The sequence below is a fragment of the Stigmatopora nigra genome, chromosome 7, assembly GCF_051989575.1.
Source record: "Stigmatopora nigra isolate UIUO_SnigA chromosome 7, RoL_Snig_1.1, whole genome shotgun sequence".
NCBI classification, from domain to species: domain Eukaryota; kingdom Metazoa; phylum Chordata; class Actinopteri; order Syngnathiformes; family Syngnathidae; genus Stigmatopora; species Stigmatopora nigra.
Genome location: NC_135514.1, coordinates 13,134,636 through 13,162,613, shown reverse-complemented (window position 1 = coordinate 13,162,613; position 27,978 = coordinate 13,134,636). Strand labels below are relative to the sequence as shown.

The 27,978-nt window shown below is 37.5% G+C and overlaps 2 protein-coding genes across 9 annotated transcripts; one reads left to right on the top strand and one right to left on the bottom strand.

The window, feature by feature from the left end:
* The first annotated feature begins 1,736 nt into the window (after positions 1–1,736).
* On the top strand, positions 1,737–16,591 carry LOC144199413 (glucocorticoid-induced transcript 1 protein-like). 5 transcript variants are annotated; one of them, XM_077721030.1, is made up of 9 exons: positions 1,737–1,898; positions 2,018–2,384; positions 6,812–6,960; positions 10,985–11,074; positions 12,481–12,603; positions 13,530–13,655; positions 13,860–14,037; positions 14,121–14,241; positions 14,991–16,591. In XM_077721030.1, the coding sequence occupies exons 2-9, from the start codon at positions 2,096–2,098 to the stop codon at positions 15,229–15,231; spliced, it is 1,317 nt and encodes a 438-aa protein (XP_077577156.1). In that variant the 5' UTR covers positions 1,737–1,898; positions 2,018–2,095; the 3' UTR covers positions 15,232–16,591. The 5 variants fall into 5 exon arrangements, with proteins under 5 accessions (XP_077577156.1, XP_077577159.1, XP_077577158.1 ...); XM_077721033.1 differs by having other exon boundaries at positions 2,015–2,384; positions 12,484–12,603; positions 14,994–16,591; XM_077721032.1 differs by having other exon boundaries at positions 2,015–2,384; positions 12,484–12,603.
* Positions 16,592–22,780, bottom strand: ica1 (islet cell autoantigen 1). 4 transcript variants are annotated; one of them, XM_077721035.1, is made up of 11 exons: positions 22,670–22,780; positions 21,462–21,499; positions 21,234–21,378; positions 20,522–20,594; positions 20,330–20,453; positions 19,287–19,611; positions 19,134–19,190; positions 18,990–19,066; positions 18,251–18,293; positions 17,763–18,157; positions 16,592–16,831 (listed from the first exon to the last, which is right to left on the bottom strand). In XM_077721035.1, the coding sequence occupies exons 2-10, from the start codon at positions 21,479–21,481 to the stop codon at positions 17,906–17,908; spliced, it is 1,116 nt and encodes a 371-aa protein (XP_077577161.1). In that variant the 5' UTR covers positions 21,482–21,499; positions 22,670–22,780; the 3' UTR covers positions 16,592–16,831; positions 17,763–17,905. The 4 variants fall into 4 exon arrangements, with proteins under 4 accessions (XP_077577161.1, XP_077577160.1, XP_077577162.1 ...); XM_077721034.1 differs by having other exon boundaries at positions 19,134–19,611; XM_077721036.1 differs by lacking the exon at positions 19,134–19,190.
* Positions 22,781–27,978: the final 5,198 nt, after the last annotated feature.

Below are 27,978 nucleotides of genomic sequence, written 5' to 3'. Positions count from 1 at the left end.
CCCGATTTAATCTCAAAACTATGCTTGACATGTTCAATTTCCCCCTAAACAACTATACTTTTTGTCTTTCCTTATTCATAACAGCCCAAAAACGACTAACATCATGCAACTCATGTATTCTTCATCCTCTGCAAAGAACAACTCATTGCCAAGCAGTACTTTTTGTCACATTAACTCAAATATTGCTTATTTCCCATCCAAAAATCATCATTCCTATTAACCCATTGCATACAAAAACTTGAGTTACACCCGATTAATCTACTTTTACCTAAAGAAACTTCGACACAACCATTTTTTCCGTAAAAAAAACCCTAGCGCAGGTGAATCCAACTTTCCTTCTTTGGCCATTTTTGCACATTTTCAAGGGAGTCTCGTGGCAAGGGGGGGTTAGGTTAGGGAGTTCGCTTGTATTGAGCTTAGCCACTTGAGGCTCACCCTACAATGAAAAGAATCTCCCCGGAATACAGCAGCTGCTCGGCACTCGGGACAAGAAGATTGCCCCCCCCCCCCTCCACCCCCCCCCCCCCTCCCGCCTCTTAATACAGAAGCTCAGCTGCCCATTTGAAGGAAAAACACAACCCTACACCCTCGCTTTCTTTCACCATACCCACATTACCCCCCGAAACTATGCTTCATCAGCCCGAACAGACGGCGCCCGTCCTCGTACTTGTATTTTTTTTTGTGTAAGCCCCCCTAACCACCAATTTTCCTTTCTTTTGCCACCAAACCCGAGCAGGCCAGAACTGGATAAATCACTTTAGTCATGGCCATGTGGATCTCTAAGGTTTTTATAGGCCCGCGTGGCCTTTTTTTAAAGCATTTTGGATGGAACTAAAGGCTGACAAATTGGAGGGTCTGTGTAGAACCATGATTGGAATGGCATAACCACATAAATATGATTTATTTATTCATTTATTTAGTTTATAAGTTTGTTTTTTTGAATAGTACGGTGATACAACTGGTATTGATACAAGAGTAAAGGAAGTTTTTTTGAGTAAACAGCTGCCAAAAGGTCAAAAATCATATTTCGTAATGGGTAAAGAGAAATTTCAGATTTAGTTTTTGTGTATAAAAGCTCAATAAAAATGCCAAATCTAAATAACAAGTCACTTCTCAGTGAAAAAAATACTTTTGTGTTAAATATATACTTCATTTGATCCCATAAAGTCACTATTAAGTCCTCGTTTTATATTTTACAATAAAATGTCATGTTTAAAGTAGTTTTTCATGTTTAGTTACAGGCAATTTTTTTCCATCAACTTATTTTTACATGAGTAAAATACCATGGAAATTTAATATCTCGTAATTAAAAGTACATTTGTTTGATAAAAATACTTAATTTGACCACTTTGAGCATAACAAGAAATATTGTTTCAGTGGCCTATGATAATTTATCATGTAAAGTTTTAGATATATATTTAAATTAAACCAAATTTGCTGACAGAAATCATCTAAAAAGTCACTTCAATGGTCAATAGAGCTGCAAAAAGTTTAGTTTGAGCGTTCTTCTATAATTATTAAGCAGGTGTACGAATTGAACCATATTTTAATGAATTACTACCATCGCCATCAAGAACAATACAACTTCCCCCTTCATTACTACTCAACTCCTACTTGGAACGTCATTGGCTGAAAGTGCAATCTTAGATAGACTCGGACCAATGGGTAACATTACTGTACATCAAATCTATCCAATCACAAGCCATCACTGATTCAAACGCCCGCCCCCTCGAGACGTCAGCTAGTAGTCTAGCCGAAACAAGTCATTTCACCGAGTGGGCGAGTTGGTCAGCATCTACTCGTGGTCTCAGCTAACCTCCAAAATAAGTTATACATCCAACTTTAATCTTTCCATATTATGACTAAACTTAAACTTTGCTAGTATTCATAACTTGAAGGTAAGTTTCATGTCCCAAACGCCTCTTTGTTGCTGTTTTTCTTCGAGCGCAAGAGTCGAGTACACACAAAAAAAAGAGGAAGCTAACGTGTTGTGCTAACTGTTCTTCCACTCCAGCAGCTACTGCTGCTGCACTTTTTTCTCTCTCCTGCCCCCGGTTTCGCTCTCCAAACTGCGCCTTTTTCGGTGAAAAGAAGGATGTCAGGCCCCGGAAACTCGCTCCAACAACCCCGAGTGAGGCGCAACAACGCGGGTTCCCCGGGCTGCCGCCTGCACCCGCTCCGAGCCACCGTGCCCTACCAGCTGCTGCGCGGCGGGCAGGGCAGCCCAACGCGGCCGCCACACAGCCTCCACGGCGGGGCCGCCGGAGGCAGTCGAGGCTCCAGCCCCCCCTCCAGTCCGACCCTCCTTCTCCCAGGAAGTAAGCAGAGGTTGTCGCCCGAAAACAAGGACGCCTCCTGCCCACCAGACTCGCCCGTTTCCAAAGGTAAACAACATCTACACACTAAATACTCTTGCCACGTTGTAGAACAGCGCACTTTTGGGGGAAAAAAGTACTAAAACTTAAAAGTTGAAACAGTTTAAAATTCCCGCATGTTTTTTTGAGTCAGTGGAACTTTTTAACCAAAAATTAACTATCTCTTTAGTCGGAAACTTTTATGTTAACCCTTAATTGGGCTTTAGCTGCCATAGACAGTGTTAGTCGTCCAATTTATTATGACTCGAAGGTCTTGTAGTTACTGTAAATGGTACTGAAACGTGACAATTCAGTCAATGCCTGCTTTTTTTTGGGCAACTCCCGTCCACAAGGGGCGCTATTGGGTCTGTTTTCCATATCTCCCCCCACAAACACATCTGAATCAATTAATCAGTAATGATCCATTTGATTCAGGTGTGGTAGAGAAGGGAGATATGCAAAACAGACCGGATTCCAGCTCTCGAGGACCGGAGTTGGACATCCTGGCATTTAAAAAAATTAAATAGGCTATTTTTGTACTCATCACAAGTGTATTTTCATTCATAAGGTTGAACTATGTATAAGGTAGGTGCATTAATGCATTAATATTCTGCAACAACCATCCCACACAAACTCAAAGACAACACATGCCCTCTACTGGCCAAGTCCAAAATCCATTCTTTCAAAAATAAATGTAAAAAGGTCACTAAATTTACATAAACCACAAAATATCTTGCCTTACAAGTTCAAAGTTGTTTAAACCTTCCCCATAGCATCTTATATATAGAGGCCCAAGGGCTAATAGCTAGCATTAGCCCATAACATAGCAGCTTTTATGTAGCGTTGTTTAAAAAGCAAAAGAGTCAAAACACTCGGGGCTAGCCGTAAACTATTCTTCCGTAATGCGATCACGCCTCAAATGTAAAAATATCCTGGTAAATAACATCATCTGGTTGAAAGCAGCTAATGGGAGCTAGCATTAGCATTGCGTCCTCTTGTCGTAGCAAACAGTTTCTGTCCATCTTTTCAAAATTGTTCTTTTTTAGTAGCATTTAGCATCAGATGGAGTCCAAAACATTTGTAAAATCCAGTTTTTTTTAATATTCTAGTCTGAAGAAGCTTCTGACAAGCTTCGTTGGCTAAAGTTTAGCAGCCGAGAAGCATAAAACAGCCAAATTTGGGTATCCTTTCTTTTAAAATATGCTTAAATAGACTCAAATTGGTCTTCTGTAGCAAGGTTTTTCTCTTAAAATGTTATTTACTTGATACTAGCAAATAAAACTAACTGGCTGAGGGCGTGTTTGGAGAACAGAATACACACCGATACCCTCGAGAATTTGTCAAAATCAAACACTCACTATAGTGGTTACAGACTTTGAACACACCCTAAGTCATCATAAAATCCTAGCCTGCAGAATTAAATTAAAACATTTAAAAAACTAAAAAAATATGAAAATACATGAAAAAATATTTAAAAAATGACACCCAAAAAATGGCAACTCCCTTTGAGAATGGTGCTTTTAGACAGAATAACATTAACACCGGTACCCCTGCATTCCTTCCACGCCGCAGGAAATAAGAAGGAACGTGTTTTCTTCTTCTAAATCCACGACAGGTCGCCCGTTTCCCGGCCCGACCGCATGCCCGGCATACTTTGGTCCCAGCGCGGCGGCGACCTCTCGACTTGTGGCCGGAGTGCACCGTCGCTTAACTGTAGAGACAAAAGACTAGCATGCTACGTAGCTTAGCGTCAAACTCCACAGTCTCCGCTTTGCCGCACCTGGCCCTGAGTCTCCTACAAAAAAAAATTCCTCGTTCTTTGCGGTTTCTTGACGGCGTCGAGGCACTTTTTGTTTTGTCTTGCAGCGACTCGTCCGCTTTTGCTCGTTTTGCCGACTTGCGCAAAGATGCTAATGAAGCTAGCTGACTAATAGTGAGCTTTAATGTGTGGTATTGGTTTAGAAACTTATAATTCTTAACTCCTTGACTGCTATTGACCATGAAAGATGTCCAATTGTGGGTGGAGGAGGCACTATATTAGTTTACATAATTATTTCTATGAATTATATTTAATAAAAATAGGGAAATTTGAAAATTAGCATTTTTTATTTGCAGAAAATAGCTAAAATAGGACCAAACAGACAAATTTTGTTTAAAATAAAGTATTAGAAACCACAAAAAATGAATAGAAAAAATAAATAGAAATTATTTAAAAAATAATATTGCCAAACACAAACCTCAAAATTTCAAAAAGTTAAAAAAAAACTGATATTCATTAAAAATGTACACAACTTTTGCCAATTATACACAGCCTCAAATACATTTTTTTACAACAAAACAAGGCGATAAAAATTCCTTTCACCTACCAAATTTGTGGCATAATACTATTACATTAAAAAAATGAACAATTGGCATATAATCATTAAAAAAAAAATCTACGTCCCAAACCGCAATTCCAAATCAATTTCAACGAGATGCTTTAAGATAAGAGCAATGAATACAAGTCTTATCTCAAGCCCTCGCCGCGCTGCACACGAGGATTTTCCCATGAGCCCCGCACGAGGAGTTTCGAAAGGCCGCCCGCCACATTCGTTTTCACCTTTGGCTCCTCCCCCTTATCCACAAACCGCCGACACTTCTCTGGAAAATCAGCCCCAGCTAAAGGGAAAGTTTTCATTATACCACCAGCCTCAAAAACAATCCCACTTCATCCCCCCCGAACTGAGGGCGCTTTGATCGTCTTGGCCGCCGCCGGGACGGTCGGGGGGGGGGAGATTATTCTGGTCTGGCAAGTGCGGAGACGCTGGAAAACAAGCGCTTGCGGGGGCCTGAATCAATATTGATGGAAAATGGAGCCTGCCGTCTTTGTTAGGGGAATTGTACTGTAGCCCGGCTAGCTTACTTAGGCCATACCTTTGGCTGGACTAGGCCCTGTATGTTCTACCAACAATGGCTGCTTGTGTGGAAGAGATGGGAAGGGGAGGTCCTCCCCCCTCCGGGTTGGTTGTAGGGACAAAATGTACAGCATCTTTAAAGGGATTCTCATGTACGAGGAATTCTATTGGTGGAAACTGGAAAGCTTCATGCTTGGTGGAGATAATGTATTTGGGTGCATGTAATATTTATGTGCATTAGTTGCAATTAGTAGTTCACATGGTAAAATGTACTAGTGCATTATGCGGAGTATAAGTTGCAGTTTTTTTTCTAGAGTTTGGTTGTGCTTCAAGTGCAATGTGTTTTTGTTGTTGTTGTTTTTTTTAAGTTTCTGAGCATGTTATGTTGTTTTTTTAGGTTATAGTGGAAAACATGTTAGGTTAGTAGATGACTATTTAGTTTAGTTACTTTAAAGGTATGTTTGGTTAAATTTAACAAAAAAATGTCTTAAAAAATTGCAAAAAAAAGCTCAACGACTAAGTATCCCCATTTTGAACAATGTTATCCAACTTTTTAAGGAATATAAGAAGGTTTTGATGAAAAAAAATGAAAAATATTTTTTTTTCATTGATAACCTTATATTGCTTAAAAAGTTGGATAAAATAGTTCAAATTGGGGATACTCAGTAGGTGAGTTTTTTAGCAAATTTTGGACAATAATTTTTTTCAAAATTTAACCAAACATACCTTTAAAGTAACAGTAGCAAAATTGAAAACAACATGCTAAATATTCATCTATTAAACCAACATTTTTTAACTATAACCAAAAAAATACAACAACATAACAGGGTGCTCAGAAACTTAAAAAAACAACACATTGCACTTGAGGCAAAACCAAACTATAGAAAAAAAAACTACAACTTATACTCCGCATAATGCTGTTCAAGTTGGGGTAAAACATAGGTAAGGGTACAAAAGTATGTGATGTATAATCAGATGAAACAACATTTTAAAAGGCCAAAAATACAAATAATTCATTTTTTAAACAAACAAAATAATATAAAACATTCGACAATGCCCAACATTTGGATGACAATGTTAAAAATGACCAAAAATGATTTAAAAAAAAAAATGGAATTTTTCAAACTAGCATTTGTAGCTAATGTGGAACATTATTAGTATTTCAACACATATTAAAGAGTAAATACCATTTCCCAGAATAAAATCGAGTAACTACTGTACAAAAATGTGCAAATAGCTGGAAATAATAAAAATATTACAAGGAAAATTAATCCTTTAATGGTAAAGCCATCTCGAGACCACGTCATAAACATAATGTCCACAACTTAATGCACTTTTGTTGTTGTTGTCAAGCTCATTTCCTTCTTTATGCACATGCAATATTAATGCGTCCATGAGCTCATACGCCGCCTTGTTTGTTTTTCTCGTACGAGCGCCGGCCGTTGCGCAACGCCGTTTTAACTACGCGTTGAACTTTGCCGTTTTGACGCCACGCCAAAACCAAACGCTGGCTTTAGACTAATAGCCGTTATTGAAAGTGCCGTTCGTCCTATTTGTTTGTAGGAGAAAGGTCCAAGTTGCAGACACGGAGCTCCAGCGCCATCCGCCGGACGTCTTCATTGGACGCCATTACGGGGCCCTACCTTACCGGGCAATGGCCACGAGATGCTCATGGGCCCTACCCTTCCTGTATGAAAGACAAGTCCACTCAGGTACTCATTTTTAACCTGTGGGAACGTGTGGTTGACGTCCGTGTTTTATAGTGGGTTCGAAATTACAGTAATCCCTCGAATATCGCGGCTTCACAACATTGCTGATTTTTTTTTTTTGCGGAATTTTTTGTTTTTATTATTAATATTTTTTTGTAAGTTCGTAAAAATGTGAAAATCCATGTTGAATCTCGCAAGAAGAAGCCACTCCCCTTTCCTCCGCTGGCTACTAGGACTCGGCACTGAAAAAAAATTAATTATTTTTTTTAAATAGAGTTGCCCCTGTTCTGAAGTTAAAATATATATATATTATTATTAGATTTTTTTTAGATAGGGGTGACGCTACTTTGCAGTTTTTTGTTCATGGCGGCCATGTTGGGTCTACATTAACTACGATAATCGAGGGATTACTGTATACTTCATGTGAAAAAGATTCGTTCCAAGATATGTTAATTTTTTCGTTGGAAATGAAGCTGGTAGGAAACCTGTTTTTGACAGAGGCGGTATCCGAATGTATAAAAATAGTTTTATGCTAAGTGGGAGGTGTTTATGCAGTGAATTTATTTTCAATGGGGTTTAGTTTTTGGTCTGACAAACCGTTTTTTTCACAAAAGTGAGTGTCCAGATGTCCTAGTTGCTTGTAAAGTTATTATGCTAACATTATAAGTAACTTGGATTAGTACAGGAGCTTTAACTAGCATCTTAATATAAACAAGCTAGCTATGCTACAGTTTTTACCTAAGCAACGCTGCCCTCTATGGGCAAATATCCAAAAATAAGACCATTCAGCCTATTGTAGCAAATTTATCACATTCTAAATCAAATTTCCCAAATATTAGCCGTACCCGTGAGTCATTTTTTCGACATACATGCGAGAAAATTTGGAAAAATATCTTATTTTTACTATACTACTACAGTTGTCTGGGATAGACGCCGAAAGGTAATTATTTAGGGCCTGCGAAAAGGCTTTGGACGGCCCCACTCCCGTTTTTACTGCGGCGTAAGTGCATGTTATTGTGACTTACTGGGCGATTATCTAAACAATGCGAACGCTGAGTGAAGCTGCAGTCCGACGCGCATTTGCTGAAATGGGAACTCGTGCTAGATAGATAGAAAAAGAACCCGCCACTCTACAAACCTTGAGCAAATAAACCAGGGGAAAAAACACCATTGGGCAAGGTTAGCGACATTAACAACGTTAGCGAAATTAGCGCCACATAAAAAGGACTTTTTGGGGAATTTTTTTTTCTTTCTTTGGGCTACGCGGGTGGTTTGCACCTGTCCCGATGGGTGAGGACAAATCCCCCCCCGCCCGTTCGCCACCTGGCCCCGTGGAAGGGCTTTCTTTTGTGTCGCTCATAGACATGCTAATGTCCCCAGAGGCCTAACACACAACGTCTCTATGAACCTCAGGGAAGCTCGGCACAAAAGGGCGACTCATCAAACTGTTTTTCCCTATGAAAACGTTGCGCTACGGCACCACCCCGCTCAGAATTAAGGGCTTTATGATAGTTTATACACCTGGAAAAATATTAACTGGTTATACGAGTTCATATTGTATTTTAAAGCTTAAAGTTGGCTAATTAATGAGGATTTTTCGGGTATGTTTACTAAGCTGCTCACAAGATAACAATCCTGTTTTATGTTGTAATAATATTTTAGCTGCGGGAATGGATTTGAAGCAAAAATGTGGTTGAATACTAGCTAGTGGGTTATTAGCATAGTATGGCTAACAGTGCTAAGGCCTTTCTGTACATGTTTTCTCTGTGCCTTAGTGTTTTTTTGGGGGGTACTAAGCCAATAAATTTCCCATAAGTGTAAATTTTACTTCATAAAACCTGTTAGTAACCTGAATTATGTTTTTTAATTGTTTTATATCAAATCTATTAGCATAGCAGAGCTATGTTGATGTCACTATTTGCATTTTTTTGTTTTTTATTAAAACTTTTCACCCCTAATCTGGAATCTCCCAAAACCAAACCTGTTGTCCATGGGAACAAAACTATTTGTACAAAAAAGAAAACTGTTAACTCAGATAGTTGGCAAACTACGGCCCCCGGGCCACATACGGGCCCATTAAGCGTTTTAATCCGGCCCGCCGACGTTGTCCAAATAATGTTTTTAATTTATTTTTTCCCCCAAGATGGCGCCGTCACGCAGAAGCCAGTGGCAGTAGCTGTGTCCACTCTTATTTTTTTTTCCGTGTTTTACAGGCCCTCTATCTTTTTTTAAATGACAATTTAATATTTCTTAATACTACATTCCTTTTACTTGACTTTGTACTTTATACTTTTGACTTTAATTAATAAGTGATAAGTATGTTAATATTTGAGTCTGTTTTTCTGTTTATGTTTCATATGTACTGTTAACGGATGCACTTTTTTATATGTATCCTATCTTGTGCTCACCCGGCCCATCTGCCACATTTTTTAAGTCAATGTGACAATAGACGTCAATTCAAGTCCCCAGTTTAAATAGATTCCATGTTTACTAGGTAGGAAGTCATTTCAATTCCCCAGCAAAAAGACGATTGGACGCCACACGTTGGTGGTAGCTTTAAACCAGACCCCCCCCACACGCCAAAACGTTTTGTTTTGGACCCGTATCACATGACGGATAAGCGGACTAACTTTCATGACATGACTCCGACAAACCGTAGCGGCGAGCGTGCCCCGGCGTGCAATCTAAACAATCGGAATTCCACGGAAGCAGCGAGCCTGTTGATTTCCTGCTTTGGGATTCTTGAGGATGTCGCCTGCGTGCCGCTCACTGGGTGGGATCGCCGCCGGGGAGTTTTTATCTGCCGGACGGCGAGCATTCGGCGTCGTATTCGCCGTCTCGGTTAACTCATTGGCCGCCAGCGTGGACGCCGGTTTTGCTCATTTTGGGCCAACCCGAGCGACATCGCCAAGTTTTTTACGAGACGTCGTCAAAGACAGCAGTGTGTCCGCCGACTTATCTGCGAACACACACACACACATATACACAAGTAAATGGAGGAATTATGTAAATGTATGCAAAAATAAGCGAACCGGCAAACAAACTCGTTTTATCCCCATGATGGCGAGGCCTGAGTTTGACCTCAAGCGGTAGCGTTTAATTGACCAGTCTTGGTTTTTTTAAATTAGTGTTTTGTATTTGAGGTAAAATGCCAGTTAGAAAAAGGAACTACCGTATTTTCACGACTATAAGGCGCACTTAAAAATCTTAAATTTTCTCCGAAATAGACAGTGCGCCTTATAATCCAGTGCGCCTTATAATCCAGTGCGCCTTATAATCCAGTGCGCCTTATAATCCAGTGCGCCTTATAATCCAGTGCGCTTTATAATCCAGTGCGCCTTATAATCCAGTGCGCCTTATATATGGAAAAAAACTGAAAACCAAAAACCAACACTGTCGGATATTAAAAAAACACAAACGCCTGAACTGAAACAATACTATTAAATATGCAGATCAGCCATCTTAGTTTACATCATATAGCTCCTCCCCCACTAAGATTTGATACAAAAAAATCCAAAAATTCAACAATGGCTGGCTCTAGAGGTGACTGTGGTGTTGTGAGTGCTTCATACCTGTAAGTCAATAGCAATTACCGTATTTTCACGACGATAAGGTGCACTTAAAAGTCTTAAATTTTCTCCAAAATAGACATTGCGCCTTATAATACAGTGCACCTTATATATGGAAAAAATGTCATTCATTGAGGGTGCGCCTTATAATGCGGTATGCCTTATAGTTGTGAAAATACGGTATTTGAAAGTGGTTTGCGGCCATGTTAAGACTTGTTGGTTTGATAAAAAACTTTTTGAGTGAGTTTATGAGCTTCATTTAGAAAAAAAATTGGGATTTGTTAACAACAATTTGAAAATAGAGCTTTGCTGCCATGTTATGGTATCTTAGTTTGAATACATTTTTTTATGAGTTGAGGAGCTTCAGACAAAACATAGTTTTCTGCCAAAAAACTATTTGTAGAGTTTTTCTTCCCCCAGTCAATGAAAGCCACTTATTTTCCAACCTATTATTTCAGACTCCGGGCGTGTGGATGGACGAAAGCTCCGACCAAGGCAACCCGCATCAGAGGTCGGCGTCATGGGGGAGTGCGGACCACCTCAAAGAGGTACGCACACGCATCCTCGCATGGGTTCACTCCAAGACCCTCCTCCAATGCACGCCGCATTCAAATTGCGTCCAGCCACATGTGGGAGTTCGCAAATAGAAGCGTCTTTGTGGCGGTTTAGCGCCTGAAGACCACGTCGTTTGTCTGACTGGGACAAATGTGTCCCTCAGGGCCATGAAAGCCATCTTGTTTTAGCGACTAAGCAGGGTAGACAAATATATCATATTTTCTCGGATATTAATTGCTTTTGCGTATAAGCCACGCCCTTAAAATGGCCTTAAAATGGTTGAATTTGACAATTTCTCTCGTATAAGCCGCCCCCTGATTCACAATTTTCACCTTCCATATTCATGGTTTTAATAGAGAGTACAAATGTGTTACTTTGAAAGGATCATACTATTTGGGTCAATATAAGGGAGGTAAATTGAAAAAGAAACTTTTTATTTATTTTTTTTCTTTAATTTTAATCGTAGACATCAAAATAATTTTTGTTAAGCGTTTTTATCTGTTCATATTTTCTCTATTCTGAAATAAGTGATTGTATTGGCCGCGTAGTCTTGCGTTATGGCACAGGTGTCAAAGTGGCGGCCCGGGGGCCAAATCTGGTCCGCCGCATCGTTTTGTGCGGCCCGAAAAAGTAAATCATGAGTGTTAACTTTGTGTTTTAGGATCAAATTAAAATGAAGAGTACAGATTTATATTACAGTACTGATTTTACCCCTTTTTTAAATCAATAATTGTCATTTTTTTAATCATTTTTCCCGTTTCTAGTTCGAAAATCATTTTATCATTTTTTTTCTGTTTTTAGTTCAAAAATCATTTTTTAATCAATTTTGTCTGTTTTTTGTTTCAAAAATCATTTTTAATCATTCTTTTCAGTTTTTAGTTCAAAAATCATTTTTTAATCATTATCTGTGATTTAGTTCAAAAATCATTTTGTAAAATCAAAAAATACATTAAAAAAAGCTTAATTAAACATTGTTTTAGATCTATAAAAAACTAAATATTCAGGCCTTTCAATCCATTCATCAAAAAATCTAAATATTATATCTAAAATAGTCCAGCCCACATAAAATCAAATTTAACTTGTGCGCATATAAGCCTTACCCTCGATTAAGTCATCATTTTTTTGCGACAAATAAGGCCTATATACGAAAAAATACAGGTAAAGTGATTTTCCCATGATCCGCCAAACTACCAAAAAGCATGTCATTGCCTTTATGTCATCATACTAAGTCATTACTGATAACTCAACAACAAATCTTAAAAAGGCCGCATCATCCCCTTTAATTTGACACACTACTCCATGTGGTTATTCTTCAACAAAAAAATCCTTTTATGCCTACTTATTCGCTCTCTGACTTTAGTTTTTTTTCTCTCTCTATGTTGCCATGTTCATTTTCCAGCAGATTGCTAAACTGAGGTTGCAACTCCAGCGTAGTAAACAAGGAAGTCGACAAAGCAAAGAACGAGACGCTACATCCGGACCCCCCCACGTGCAACATGGCGCCGCTACGTGCCCCTCACAGGTTTGTTAAAAAAATATAAGTAGCGTCATTTATGGGCAAATTGACCAAAACTTAAGAAAAACTAGATATTTGGAAGAAATTGTGTTTTACTATAGGCTGGTCAAATGTCATTGTCATTCTCATTCGTATGCGAAAATATGGATAAAAAATACATGTAACTCTTAACTGGTTGGCTGCCATTGGACGGCTAGAGATATCAATGGCATCCAATGAAAAACAAGTTTGTTTTTTTAAAGGTAAACATTGCCAAAATATACATAAACAAGGAGAAAATATACAAAAAAAATACATGACAATTGTATATCTCTAAAATGAAGTTTAAATAAGAAAATATGACAATTACATATCTCTAAAATGAAGTTTAAATAAGAGAATATGACAATTACATATTTCTAAAATGAAGTTTAATAAAAAAACATGACAATTATATATCTAAAATGAAGTTAAAAAACAGGACAATTACATATTTCTAAAATGTACTTTAAAAAACATGACAATTACATATCTCTAAAATTAAGTTTAAAAAAAATATATGGCAATTACAGATCTCTAAAATGTAGTTAAGAAATATGACAATTACATATCTCTAAAATGAAGTTTAAAAAAAACATTACAATTATATATCTCTAAAATTAAGTTTTAAAAAAAGTACATGTATTAAAGATATATAAAACATTTATCTCCCTATTTTACAGATCTTTTTGACCTGAAATGAAATTTTAAAAGCTTATAATTTGACTAAAACCAAACTTTAACCTTTTTACTACTATTTTCTTTTTGCATTTGGTTCAGACCCAAGCAACACAAATTCCATCTTTTCAGGCCAGAAAAAAACATGGTGTTATCTGACTTATTACTACACACACCCTGCTTTCAAATATTGCTATGTTATGGTTTCATTTTATGTCTATTTTTTTTCCCCCCAGCATAAAGGGTCATCTTGTTCATTGTCCACCAAATCGCTGATCTGCCGAGTTCCCAGCAGCGTGGAAGCCATCAACCACGAGTTGGAAAACGTCTTCATCAGACACGACTGGGAACACACCGTACATGTACTTACTTTCACTATTATTATCATTCATATTTCCATAATTGTGACACTTATCATTGCTGATAACTTCATCTTAGTTGGCATCATTCAAAAATCAACTAAAACCTCTTTCTTAAAAATGACCTTTCTCCTATTTTTTATGTATTTTTTTTAAATAAAACTTTGGCTTTTCTCAACAATATTAATTATTTCTTGTTTTCGACAGGCAACAGACGCGGCAGACGGTCGCCGGGCGCCGTTCCCGCTCCAGCGTTACATCGGAGAGACCCGGGACACGGACACCCAGGCCCCCTCCAGCGGCGAGTCCAGCCCGTCTCCCCGCCCCCAACACCCGCACTCCCCGGACGGAAGCCCCTCGTCTTCAGCCGACGACGTGGACAAAGGTGAGTGACGCCACCTCCACGGTCATAACATTTATTGTTATTTACGGTCCTGACCCGAATTGTTGTATTTTTGTTCTTTTTAGATGGTTTGTGTGGTTCGCCGCTACCCAAATTTGCCACATCCCCAAAACCCAACAACAGCTACATGTTCAAACGAGAACCCCCAGAAGGCTGCGAGCGAGTCAAGGTCTTCGACGAGATGCTGTAAGATCACTTTTTTTAACTAAAATTTTGACACACTTATGTTTGGCTGATAGTCCTCCAAAACCTAATATTTTTAAACCAGTAAAAAATACTGAAATATGATGTAAATCTTTTTTATTTTTTTATTTCAGATATAATATTTAGATTTTTTTTATAAATGAATTAAAAGAAGTGGATTTAAAGCCCGGAATATTCCGTTTTTTATTGATATAAAATAATGTTTATTTGTGCTTTTTTAAAATATATTTTTAGATTTAAAAAATGATTTTTGAACTGAAAACACAGAAAAAATTGATTAAAAAATGATTTTTGAACTAAAAACACAGAAAAAATTGATTAAAAAATGATTTTTGAACTAAAAACACAAAAAATGATTAAAAGATTTTTTGAACTGAAAACCCAGAAAAAAATTATTTAAAATGATTTTTGAACTAAACACACAGACAAAATTGATAAAAAAATGATTTTTAAACTAAAAACACTAAAAATTGATTAAAAATTATTTTTGAACTAAAAACACAAAAAAATGATTAAAAAATGATTTTTGAACTAAAAACAGACAAAATGGATAAAAAAATATTTTTGAACTAAAAACAAAAAAATTATTAAAAAAATATTTTTGAACTAAAAACACAGAAAAAAATTGATTAAAAATGACAATTATTGATTGCCACCCTTATGTGTACTCCAATTCGATTGGACGTCTATTGATATCAATAGTGAAATTTGTTTTTGTTTTTTTGTTTCAGCAGTTGTGGCCAATCCAAAGGCTTCCCTCTGTTTTCATGTCCCGACAAAAACAAAGTGAACTTCATCCCCCGGGGTTCGGCCTTCTGCCCGGTCAAGCTACTCTGCTCGTCCCTCTTCTCGCCCGTGGCCCACATCAACGACGGCACCCCCGGCGGGCTCCGCGGCGGCGACGAGCCGCCCGATTCGCCAGAAGCCGAGGCCTTCGTCGGCAGGAATATCAAAGACGCCGCCACGCTATAATTACCGTAAGAGAAAAAGCTTTGCACTCCGTTAATTCCAAATTGTGAGTACTTGTCCACACATTCAGCAGTATTTTCGAGTGACTTTTTTGGTAGAAAAATCGGGAGGAAATGGGTCATTAAAATGCCACAAAACATAAAATATTTTTTAAAAAAAAATAGTTTAAAATATGCTTTCTGGTAGTCTTAAAAGATGAAATTATATTTTGAATAGGCTTTGTAAAAAAAATCAATTAAGTCGTTCAATGGCAGCCATTTTAAACATTTTTAAGTCCTATAAAATATTGTTCTATAACCATATATACATAAGAAAATCTAGAAAATGCAAAAAAAATAAGAAAATGTTATAATAGTATTTTTTCCACTTTTTTATTAATATACAATATATTGTGGTTTTTAAGATCCAAAATTTCTACCAAAAACTCTCAAAATGGGCTCTACTTTGCTTATCTATGACCTTTGACCTCAAACCAAAACAAATTTGAGCATTACTAAATTATGGGCGTGTCCAAAAATGTTTGTGTGCGGCCATTTTGACAAAAAACGTCTCTCCATAAATGGCAGAAAAATGAGTAAAATGGATTGGCCTATATTATAAAATATTTAATTTATAGTCACACAACTGGAAAAAAAACAATTCATCATTCCATGTTATTTATGTGAAACTAAATATTGAAAATCTAGTTTCTTACATAGATTAAAACATCAGCTTTTAACCGCTAAGCTAATGGAGACACACCTTTTAAGTGACTAGCTCCCACTAGTGTTAAAGCTTGAGAAGTGCAAGACAATTGCCTAAACTCAAGCTTCTTGCGCGGGCCTTATTCAATAATATTTTTGTTCTCCATTTTTTAAGGGCCACTAAAAAAAGGCAGCTTATTTGTCCTTGCCATATCCAGAATACAAACACGCCCCCATCGTTTGGGCCAATCAGAACGGAGGGCTCGTAAAATAGTGCCGATTGTGTGGACCAGTCCTCCACTTTCCGCCCCCTGTTGGCTAAAGCAACTTTGTTTTGGACCGGTTTCCGTAGCAACAAACTCTCCAAACAGCTTTTCCCGCCACCGACGACTCTGCTGCTCTTTGTTGTCCGTGACTAAATGACCCAATTTGGCTATTATTTTTTTTATTAAGAGTGACCAAAAGACTGCTTTTTTAAAAAATCTTCTCGTACAACCTCGAAAAAGCTAGCTGGCACATTCCGGAAAAGTGTTTGGTGGTGGATGGTGACTCCGCCCATTTTTCCCAAGTGACAAAATGTTGGACCAAAGCGTAGCACGGAGAAAACAATTGGACCAGCCAATGGCGCCCGGCCGGGTGTGCTTTGATTCCCAAATAAAAAGGATCCAGCCACACCACAATTTGTGTTGTCGTTGTATCATGATATGTTTTATTTCCATTTATAGTCGTCTTCATACAGTCAAAAGTTCATTTAGGGGCATTGCCACTGTGACGGCGGGCCAATCACGCGTTGTGGAGTTGCTGCTCGTCGTGGCTTTTGCCCACAGCGTCCGGGTTGGCCAGCGGGTCCAAGACGGCCAAAAGGTTGAACCACGCCGACAGGTCTTTGGATGGCCCCCGGCGACTCCCGGAATTGGACTCTGAAAAAGTCATTTGGTTCAAATTTCATTGTCCTTTTGAAGGAATATATATTTATATGTATATATATGTGCATATATATGTACATGTATATGCGCATGTGTATATATGTATATGTGCATGTGTATATATGTACATATATATATGTGCATGTGTATATATGTATATATATATATATATATATATATATATATATATATATATATATATATATATGTGCATGTGTATATATGTATATATATATATATGTGCATGTGTATATATGTATATATATATATATGTGCATGTGTATATATGTATATATATATGTGCATGTATGTATATATGTATATATATATATATATATGTATATATATGCATGTATGTATATGTGCATGTGTATATATGTATATATATATGTATATATATATGCATGTGTATATATGTATATATATGTGCATGTATGTATATGTGCATGTGTATATATGTATATGTATATATATGCACATGTGTATATATGTATATGTATATATGCGCATGTGTATATATATATGAGCATGTGCATATATATGTATGTGTATACGTACGTGTATGTATGTGTGTATATATATGTAGATATATGTACATACATATGTATGTATATATGTAGATATGTATATACATATGTATGTAGATATGTATATGTACATATGTGTATGTAGATATGTATGCATATACATATGTATGTAGATATGTATATACATATGTATGTATATATGTAGATGTGTGTATATATGTAGATATATGTATGTATATACATGTGTATGTAGATATGTATGTATATACATACATATATATATATATATATCTACATATATACATGTATGTGTATGTATATCACTGCTGTCAATGGTAGCCAATAGCATAAGTTAAATCTCCACAAGTAATTCAAAAATACAATTGCCCCTTCCTTACCTTGTATGCCTTTCAGTCCTCCGTCTCCTTGAGTGGTCGATGCGGCGACAGGCTGCACAGTAGTCCCGCCTCCTTCTGCGCCAGTCCCCAAAAAATAATGATATCCAATAACGTCTTTGTCTTTCAATTTGACTGTTTGACATTTAGTCGATACCTGAAACTTGAACTGATTGCAGCGCCATCAAATTTGAGTCCAAAAGCTGAGAAGGCAAAAAGACAGCACGGGAGTCCGCGGGGGTGCCGTGTCGGGCTTCTCCGAACAGCGGACTCAGCTGTTGGGAGGTGGGTTCAGGGAAGGGGGCGGGGTCTTGGAGTGATACCCCGCCCAGGATCTCCTCTAGCAAGGCTATGCTGTCCTTGTCTTCCTCCCAAGATGGGATGGACGGTTCCCCTTCAAATTAAAAGCAAAAAAATCACTATTGACCTTAAAACTATATATTTTAATACCCATTTCCTCTTGATTTTAGGCAAATTAATTCATATTCACCTTTTGATGTACTGCAAGTGCTGTCATTTTTTAGTGAAACCAGTCTGCAAAAACAAAAACATTTATTTTATAAAATACATATTTTTGAAGTTACATGTTTTTGCAGATTGGGAAAAAAAAACTTTTGATGTGTGTAAAAACCTTTAACCATTTATATAAATGTATTAAAACTAGTCTCTTTTTCATCCATTTTCTGACCTCCTTAATCCTCACAAGGGTTGCGGGGGGTGCTGGAGCCTATCCCAGCTGACATCAGCACGAGAAGAGAACACCCTAAATTGGTTGGACAGCCAATGGCAAGACACGAAGAGACGAAGGACAACCAATCGCATTCATAGGTAGGGGAAATTTACAGTTAAATTAAAAATAATGTAGTAATTTAATTTTTAAATTTAAACCCTCAACTCAAATAATAATAAAAAATAATATTTAGAAAATACTATTAATCCATAATATTTTGGTTTATATATATTTTTTTATAATTGTCAGTATAGTAACAATATTAAATGTTGATAAAAATAATTAAAATGACTAAAAAACTGACATACACAACAGTATTTTTAAAGAATATTTTCTCGGTAATATTTGACTTTTCGCATTTATTATTCAGTAATTTTAAACCGAGAAGACTGCCAGTCAATACCCACGTTTCAGTACCATTGACGGCTATAGACGTCCAATCCAGCCAAAACGAATGGACGTCCATAATTTACAGTTAACGAAGTAAAAATCTTACGTACTCTTCTTGCGCTCCCTTGTCTTCATCTTGCGTCTCCACTTTATTTTTCTTCCTCTTCTTCTTCCCCCTCGACGCCTCCTGCCAAATTCCCACCATCGACATCAACAAGCGACTACGACACCCCCGCAAACCTCGAAAAACCCACCTCATATCTTGGACATCCCTTAAAGTTCTCATGAATAGCCGCCATGTTGTGAGACGTCTTCTCCCAAAAATGCAGTAACGTAGTCTGCGGGCAAACGAAAAAAACTAAAGGTAGGCGGGACTTTGAGGGGAAGGGGCGTGGCCATAGTCTTACCTGATAGGTGGCGAGTACGTGCGAGAGGAGGTTGCAACGACTAGCGCCGAGTAAGTCCACTTTTTGACATACGTCCGCTTTTAACTGGTCGAATGCTAGTTTGGAGACCCGGACTTCGCTTTGGACTTTGCGGAAGCGTTCCATGTGTTTTCCCGCGTCCGGGTCTAGCTCGGCAGAGACGTCTTTCATCCACAAGAGGGCGCCACGGTAGTCAGTGCGCCCACGTTCCATGCGTTCCACTGTCAGCCAAGTGTCCGACACGGCCCGGAAGCGGAAGGTCTCCACTTCCTGGTACAGGCGGCATAGAGGCTTCCTCAACGCCATTCTGCCCGGCAACAAGGGTTATTTCATTTTTTTTAACACTTTTAAATAGAATGTTAGGGTGATATTTTGGATTTTTACCTGATATATTGAAATAATGGATATATTTGATTACTTATCTTTCCTGTAAAGGTCAACTGATATTTTTGTTAGCCAATAGGTGGACTTGTTTGGTAATTTTTTTGGAAGATTGGTTATAAGTGATGTAGAGTAACATATACTATGTGTGCTGTTTGGGTGATGACCTTTCCTGTAAGGGTCAATTGATATTTTTGGTGGTCGATAGGTGGACTTGTTTTCAAGATATTAGGACTATTTTTTTTGGATAGCCTATATAGAATAAGATACTGTGATTACTGTTTCGATTTATCATGTTACAATATATATACATATATTTTTTTACTGGTTAAAAGGTCAACTGATATGCAAATTAGGTGGTCAATTGTTTTCAAAATCAACAAAATTTACATTTTTATGAACTTAATTTAAAAAATATATATGTATATATTTAATAGCGGAAAAAAAACACTAAGTAGTGAATTCGCGATAATCGAGGGATTACTGTACTTATGTTTTTGCTGTTTGGGTGGTGACCTTTCAGGTAAAGGTCAATCCATATGTTGGCCAATACATTTTTTAGCAGCTTTTTTTGCAGTTTTTAGCATTGAACCTGTGTTTTGAAGTTAGGGCATTTCTACTAAGCATGCTAGCGTGATGCTAACCTTTGCTGAGAGGAGAAACATAGTGCCTTTCCCGTGGCTTGCATGATCTTGCCCGCCTTGCTCTTGTCCTGAGAACCTTGCGAGCGTAGAAAGCGACCCAACTCGTTCTCCTCCTGAGAAAGAACTGCACAAAAAAATACTCGGGACGCTTGACTAGTCGTTCCCGATGATTATTTCTAGCAGGTCACTTACAGCAAATCCTTCTCTGGTACTGCTCGATTACTTTGAGGAGCTCCATGCATGTCTTCTGAATAGAGTGAAAGACCTGGACCCAGTTTGAAAGCCAAGTGTTACTAGATTCTATCTCAGCCAATTAGGGACACCCTGAATCGGTGGCCAGCCAATTGCAGGGCACAAAATTTAGAGGACAGGTGTCAAAGTGGCGGCCCGGGGGCCAAATCTGGCCCGCCGCATCGTTTTGTGTGGCCCGGGAAAGTAAATTATGATTGCCGACTTTCTGTTTTAGGATGTAATTAAAAGAGTATAGATGTATATTATAATTTCTAATTTTCCGCCTTTTAAATCAATAATTGTCATTTTTTAATCATTTTTTTCTGTTTTTAGTTCAAAAATTATTTTGTAAAATCTAAAAATCTAATTAAAAAAAGCTAAAATAAACATTGTTTTAGATCTATAAAAAATAGAATATTCAGGCCCTTTAATCCAGTTCATTTAATCAAATTATTACAAAAAAATCTAAATATTATATCTAAAATGGTCCGGCCCACAAACCAACCCGAGTCTGACACCCTTGAGTGAGAGTGCTAGCCAGCTAGCTAGCCTAGCCATGGGGGATGTGGGAGGAAATCGGAGTACCCGGAGAAAACCCACACAACTCAAAACTAGCTGGGATTGAACTGTCAATCACTTGAATTTTGCTAAGAAAAAAGTAAAAGCAGGTTACCTCCAACTTAGCGTCCAATTCGGCGTCCGAGGCCACCACATGCCGGTCCTCCTTGCCGCTCGCCCGGATCAACGTTTGCTTGGTTTTCCAGTAACGCTGACGAAAGCGGCGAACCACAGACCGGGAGTCCTCGCCCATCAAAGTGCTAATGCACAAATATGGTCGTTTATCCATGAGGAGTTCAGAAAATGATGTGGTGGTATTGTAGTGACCGCAAAGTTAACTTACAGGGAACTACTGGCTTCCATTTTTGGGGGGGCTGAGCTCTGAAAAAAATATGTCATTCTTTTAGGTCAACAGGACTTTATTTCAGTTTTTTTTTCGCAAATCAGGTGGGCAGCATAAAATAATATAGCTAACAAATGGTATTTAAGTATTGTTTATGTTGTATACAAATAGGTTTAGTCATCCAATATAATGAATTGAGCTAGTTTAGTGGGTTTTGGGGGCTTTTTTTTTGGTCATAGCTAAACATTTCAGGAATTAGCTAAAATACAAAGTAATTTAAATCATGGTATATATCTTTAAAATATTTTTAATAGCTACTAACAGTTATAAATGAAGGACAAACCCTGCTAACCCTCTCGATTAAAATGGATTTGACGTTTATTAGGGTCAATTTGCATACAATTTTGGCAAAACAAATTAATAAGCATGCAAAAAACTTGAAACAACGCATTAAAATATCTCACTATCTTATAAAACTTTATTTTCATTCTGACGAAGTTAAATTCTAAAACATAAAGCTAAAATTAGCATGGAGGAAGCGCTCATTTCCTGTTTCGAGACATGTCACGTTTCTACTACATCGCCCCTAGCGTCCAGGAGGACGAATTAAATACTATTTTTTTATTTCCACTATTTTCTGGTTTACTTTTCCCAATTACGACCATAAAACACGCTTTAACGTCCCCCATATGATTAAGATAATGCATTTATGAATAACTTATTCTAATTTTAGAGTGTTTAAAATACATATTTCCGCACATTGCCTATTTTACGAGTTAATGGGCGTTTTCAATGCACTAGCGCCCTCTGTAGGTTACGGCTAACCAACAAATGTGCACAGAAGTATACACATTAAACCATTAAATTCCAGTAAGAGCCTGATTACTGCTTTCAGTCACAATCGTCATTAATATATTAATAATTATTTCCGCCGCAGCACACTCGTCACGACTCCTACTTTCTCGTGCACGCGCTTTTGTACGAAGATGTAAACATCCCACGAGCATATAATATCAACATTTTATCATTTAACAATCATTTATACACTTAAAATCGCATTAATAACTAATCGTGTGTCGTAGGGCGGCACACAAAGTCATTGCGGAAGCCTCGAATGTGCTTCAAAACGACATATTTTACCCGCATTATTTTCATGTGGAATATTAATATAGGAATTCATTACAAATATGGAATTTTAAGACACATACCTTGCCGCAGATGTCCTTAAATTGTGTCGATAATGTGCCGTCTCATCATCAGCACTGCATCGTTTTTTTGCATTGACGGTGTCTTTGAGGGAGGGGCGATTCCCTTTTGCTCTTCTCTGATTGGCTGCTTTAAGATAGTGTTTGTCTTAGCTAAATAAGAGATGGCCATAATATTAAGCATGAATGAGTCGATTGTACGTCAAACTGGTTGGACGGGGTTCACGTTTAATGGGTTGTGGTGGATGATGTCATCAAATATTTAAAGTGTTGTATTTATGTAGCTAACGGCTAGTATGTGTTAGTGGCTGCCATTGACGGCGATATACGTCCAATCTAGGAGTATGAATATAGGCTAAAGGCTAAGCTATAGTCACCAAAAACATTAAAACTCAATTCAATTACTGTATCTTCCATTAATTTTACACATATATACTATATAAAATAAAATAAAGTTGTAATAAAAGAGTATATAATACATACTTGTGTATCTGAAGCTATAAAAAATAACCTAAAATAACAACAAATGTTAAATATATATTATATACACGCATAAAATAAATCATAATAAATAAAAGCATAACTGCAGACGATAAAAAATATAATAAACGGGATCGATTAAGAATAGGGCCACCAGAAAATGTCACATTTATATTATAATGAATGAATAAAATACATAAATCTTTAAAAAGGAACAATACAAAATGTAAATACATCCTTGCAGATGAAAAAAAATAAAAAAACAACATAATCTTTCAAAATTCGATTACCAAACAAATACATAAACAAAAACAACACATTAAAATACAATATACAGTAAAAACAACTCCACGGAGGATAAATAACAAAATCTAAATTAAATAAATGAAACTAAATTCAATAAAGAAACCAAAAACAATCCCAAATCTTAAAATTAACAATACAAAATATAAACCCATCTTCACAGAGGATAAAGAATCCATGCACAAAATATTTATTTACATGCGGGTCAGTAGCTCATGACTCAGGGCTGCAGTTCCTCTATTGACCCATAGATGACAGTAAAAGACAAACAAAGCGCTTTCCTGGCGACCCCCAGCCAAGTCAACTCCCTCCCTGGCGGGGTCCCCTAGTTTTTTTTCTCCCCATCTCTCCCTAGTGCGGTTGATCTAATAGCGTGTAGGTTTTCTTGTCACCCGAAGGCACTTTGTTGTCACGCCCTAAATGGATGTACCTGTTTGGAGAGTTCACACAATTTTACAGCTCAGCTCACCGCCGCATTACACCTCCGCGGGTGTGTGTGCGTGCGGGTGTGTGCGTGCGGGTGTGTGTGTGTATGCCAGCTTTCCAAATTGATTAAGTCGCGCGGCCCCTTGATCCGCGGGCGGGCGGGCCTCCTTCGGGTCGCCCTTCGCCGCCGGCGCCTCGTAAATTAGCGAGGCGTTTTTGCATCTCGGCCTTTGAGGCGAACCCTGAACCCCCCTTCACCCACCGCCTTCCTTTTGGACGGACGTTATCCAATGAAAGTCGTCGCCGAGGTCGCTTTGATTGTCGGGTGAGGGAGTCGTAGTCAAATGAGCTTTGACGGTTAGATTGATGGGATGTTTAGAGTAGGGGTGTCCGGAGTAGTGACGGGAAAAGTTAGCGGGGGGATTCGGGGGCAATGCGTGGCAATGGGATCCTTTACTGGGTTAATGAGATATGGTAACAAAATTATCTATAAGTAGTAGGTAGTCAACATAAGTAAGCAGTCAACATAAGTAAGTAGTCAACATAAGTAGTGAAAATATGTAAGTACTCAACATAAGTAAGTAGTCAACATAAGTAGTGAAAATATGTAAGTACTCAATATAAGTAAGTAGTCAACATAAGTAAGTAGTTAACATAAGTAAATAGTCAACATAAGTAAATAGTCAACATAAGTAAATAGTCAACATAAGTAAGTAGTCAACATAAGTAGTCAACATAAGTAAGTAATTAACATAAGTAAGTAGTCAACATAAGTAAGTAGTCAACATAAGTAAGTAGTCAACATAAGTAAGTAGTTAACATAAGTAAGTAGTTAACATAAGTAAGTATTTAACATAAGTAAGTATTTAACATAAGTAAGTATTTAACATAAGTATTTAACATAAGTAAGTATTTAACAAAAGTAGTTAACATAAGTAAGTAGTCAACATAAGTAAGTAGTCAACATAAGTAAGTAGTCAACATAAGTAGTCAAAATATGTAAGTACTCAACATCAGTAAATAGTCAACATCAGTAAATAGTCAACATAAGTAGGTAGTCAACATAAGTAGGTAGTCAACATAAGTAGGTAGTCAACATAAGTAAGTAGTCAATGTAGGTAAGTATTCAAGATAAGTAGTCAACATAATAAGTAGTATAATGAAAAAAATGTAAACTATACATTTTGACACTTGAAAACAAACCTTTGAACTAAAACAAGTAAACAGCAAACAAATCACATCTAAAATACCTCAATTGACTCCATTGGGTGACTCTGAATCAATGGACAGCCAATCACAGGGCACAAGCAGACTTGCCCAATTGCAAAAAAATGGGATCACCACACTGGAAACAATGTATTTTGCCTAACTTCCAATCCTAGCGCTCCAAATTGGTACCACGTAACTCGTTAGCCTCCGTTGACGTCTGCTCGATTGGAAGCGGGATCCCGGTCCGACCCCACGGATTTGGAGAGGCGGCCAAGGAGTCAAAGCCAAACGGTTTAGGCCTCTGGGACGCCATTCCCCCTCCCTCGCTTCCCTTCGCTTTCCTCGCCAGTAAAGCCCGAGCGGAACACATCCGGGCCAGCCGGCGACTCCCGGGCGCCCACTCATCACTCGGCGCCGCGTTTGAAGATTACGGCGCTCCGAGGCATCCTCGGCGGGCGCTGGGGCGGCTTAAAGGTCCGTCCGCCGTCCCTAATCCCTTCCCCTTCACGGGGAATTCTCCACGCGCCGAGATGCGCCGCTCGCCGGGGACTTTGGGCGCCCCCGGGCCCCGGGGAGCCAGATTGCGAGATGGGCCACGCCGAGGCCGAGGCCGTTCAAAGTCACGCTTTCGTGCTCGCCGCGTTTCAGGTGACGGGTGGGAAAAAAAATGGGATCAAGTCTTCGTCCTTCAAAGCGTCTAAATCGTCCACGGTGCAGTCGATTCCGTTTTTATGCTTAGCGATTCCTGGGCCGATTCCGATTCTTTTTTTTAAATAGAAAATCGGGATCTTTTTTAAAGAGTAAATGCCATTGATGCCGATGGATGTCTGTTCTATTTAGAGATGGGGAGTTGGTAGTGTCGTTTGTTGCTTTAAACAAATGGTGTCAAAGTGGCGGCTCGGGGGCTGAATTTGGTCCGCCGCATCATTTTGTGCGGCCCGGGAAAGTAAATGATGAGTGATGACTTTCTGTTTTAGGATCAAATTAAAATGAAGATTATAGATGTATATTAATTATTCTTATTTTTTCATTTTCCACTTTTTAAATCAATAATTGCAATTTTTGTGATCATTTTTTTCTTTTGGTGTTTTTAGGGCAAAAAACATTTGGTAAAATCTAAAAGTAAACAAAAATATTTTCGGTTTTCCACTTTAATATTGAATATGAATATGAAGTATTAGAAGTTTTCCCTCACTTAGAAAAAAAAGTTCAAATAAACAGTTTTATATAAAAAATGGGCCATTTTAGATATTATATTTAGATTTTTTTTTAAATAAATGGATTAAAAGCCCTAATTATTCAGTTTTTTATAGATCTAAAACAATGTTTATTTTAGCTTTTTTTATATATATTTTTAGATTTTACAAAATGATTTTTGAACTAAAAACACTGAAAAAATGGATTAAAAATGACAATTATTGATCTAAAAGGGGGAAAATCAGGAATTTTAATATAAATCTATACTCTTCATTTTAATTTGATCCTAAAACAGAAAGTCGGCACTCATCATTTCCTTTCCCGGGCCGCACAAAATGATGCGGTGGGCCAGATTTGGTCCTCGGGCCGCCACTTTGACACCAGTAGTTTAAAGTGATCCCTTTTTAATGCCAGCATTCATCGCTGGCGGCCATCTTGGGTAGGGCAGTCAAACAGTAGATGTCCAATGTACATATTATAGAACATCATCCATTTTTTGGACATATTGGACGACTATTGCCGTCAAATGTTGTGAATAGTTTGAAGATGAGGGTGGCAGCGAGGAGTAGTGAAGGTGAGCAGATCTGACAAAGACGGATGATTCGCTAGCTGACAACCGAGAGAAGGATGATGTCGTAGGTTTTTCCTTTTTTTTTTTTTTTTTTTGGGCGCCTTGTAAAAAATGCATGGGCCGACCTTGAGCGGACATATCAGTCCGGCGCCACGGCGTGCATGTCAAACAGCCTGGCTACTTTTGGTCTTCAAAAATGTGAAATAGGTCAAGAAATACTTCTGGCCAATCAAAATGCGTCGGACGTTTATCATCGTCAATGGCAGGGACGGTTATGATTCAAAAAGTACTTGAACTATTGTCGATTCATTTACATCACTGGTGTCAAAGTGGGGGCTCGGGGGCCAAATCTGGCCCACCAGATTATTTTTTGTGGCCCGGGAAAGTAAATGATGAGTGCCGACTTTCTGTTTTAGGATCAAATCAAAATGAAGAGTATAGATTTATATAAAGTTTCCTGATTTTCCCCCTTTTAGATCAATCATTGTCATTTTTGATCCATGTTTTTCGTTCAAAAATCATTTTGTAAAATCTAAAAATATATTTTAAAAAGCTAAAATGAAGGGTATAGATGAATATTAAATTTCCTGATTTTTTTCCCCCTTTCAAATCAATAATTGTCGTTTTTTAATCCATTTTTTCTGTGTTTTTAGTTAAAAAATTATTTTGTAAAATCTAAAAATATATTTTAAAAGAGCTAAAATGAAGAGTATACATTAATATTAAATTTCCTGATTTTTCCTCCTGTTTTAAATCAATAATTGCATTTTTAATTCATTTTTCTGTGTTTTTAGTTCAAAAATCATTTTGTAAATTCTAAAAAAATATTTTAAAAAAGCTAAAATTAAAAGTATAGATGAATATTAAATTTCCTGTTTTTTCCCCCTTTTAAATCAATAATTGTATTTTTTTAGTCAATTTTTTTTGTGTTTTTAGTTCAAAAATCATTTTATAAAATCTAAAAATATATTTTTTAAAAAGCTCAAATAAACGTTGTTTTAGATCTATAAAAACGAATATTTCGGGCTTTTAATACATTTCTTTTAATCCATTTATTAAAAAAAAACTAAATATTATATCTAAAATAGTCCGCCCCACATTAAATCAAGTTGACATTAAAGCAGCC

What these genes read in the sequence shown, in the direction of transcription:
- ica1 (XM_077721034.1), bottom strand. Translation starts at nt 21,481, where the DNA reads ATGGAAGCCAGTAGTTCCCT. An exon ending in AGGGATGTCCAAGATATGAG is followed by an intron (nt 19,067 to 19,133) that starts GTGGGTTTTTCG and finishes GGAATTTGGCAG; the next exon opens with GAGGCGTCGAGGGGGAAGAA. An exon ending in GACAAGGGAGCGCAAGAAGA is followed by an intron (nt 18,294 to 18,989) that starts GTACGTAAGATT and finishes TTGTTTTTGCAG; the next exon opens with ACTGGTTTCACTAAAAAATG.
- LOC144199413 (XM_077721030.1), top strand. Translation starts at nt 2,096, where the DNA reads ATGTCAGGCCCCGGAAACTCGCTCCAACAACCCCGAGTGAGGCGCAAC. An exon ending in ACTGGGAACACACCGTACAT is followed by an intron (nt 13,656 to 13,859) that starts GTACTTACTTTC and finishes TGTTTTCGACAG; the next exon opens with GCAACAGACGCGGCAGACGG. An exon ending in AAGGTCTTCGACGAGATGCT is followed by an intron (nt 14,242 to 14,990) that starts GTAAGATCACTT and finishes TTTTTGTTTCAG; the next exon opens with CAGTTGTGGCCAATCCAAAG.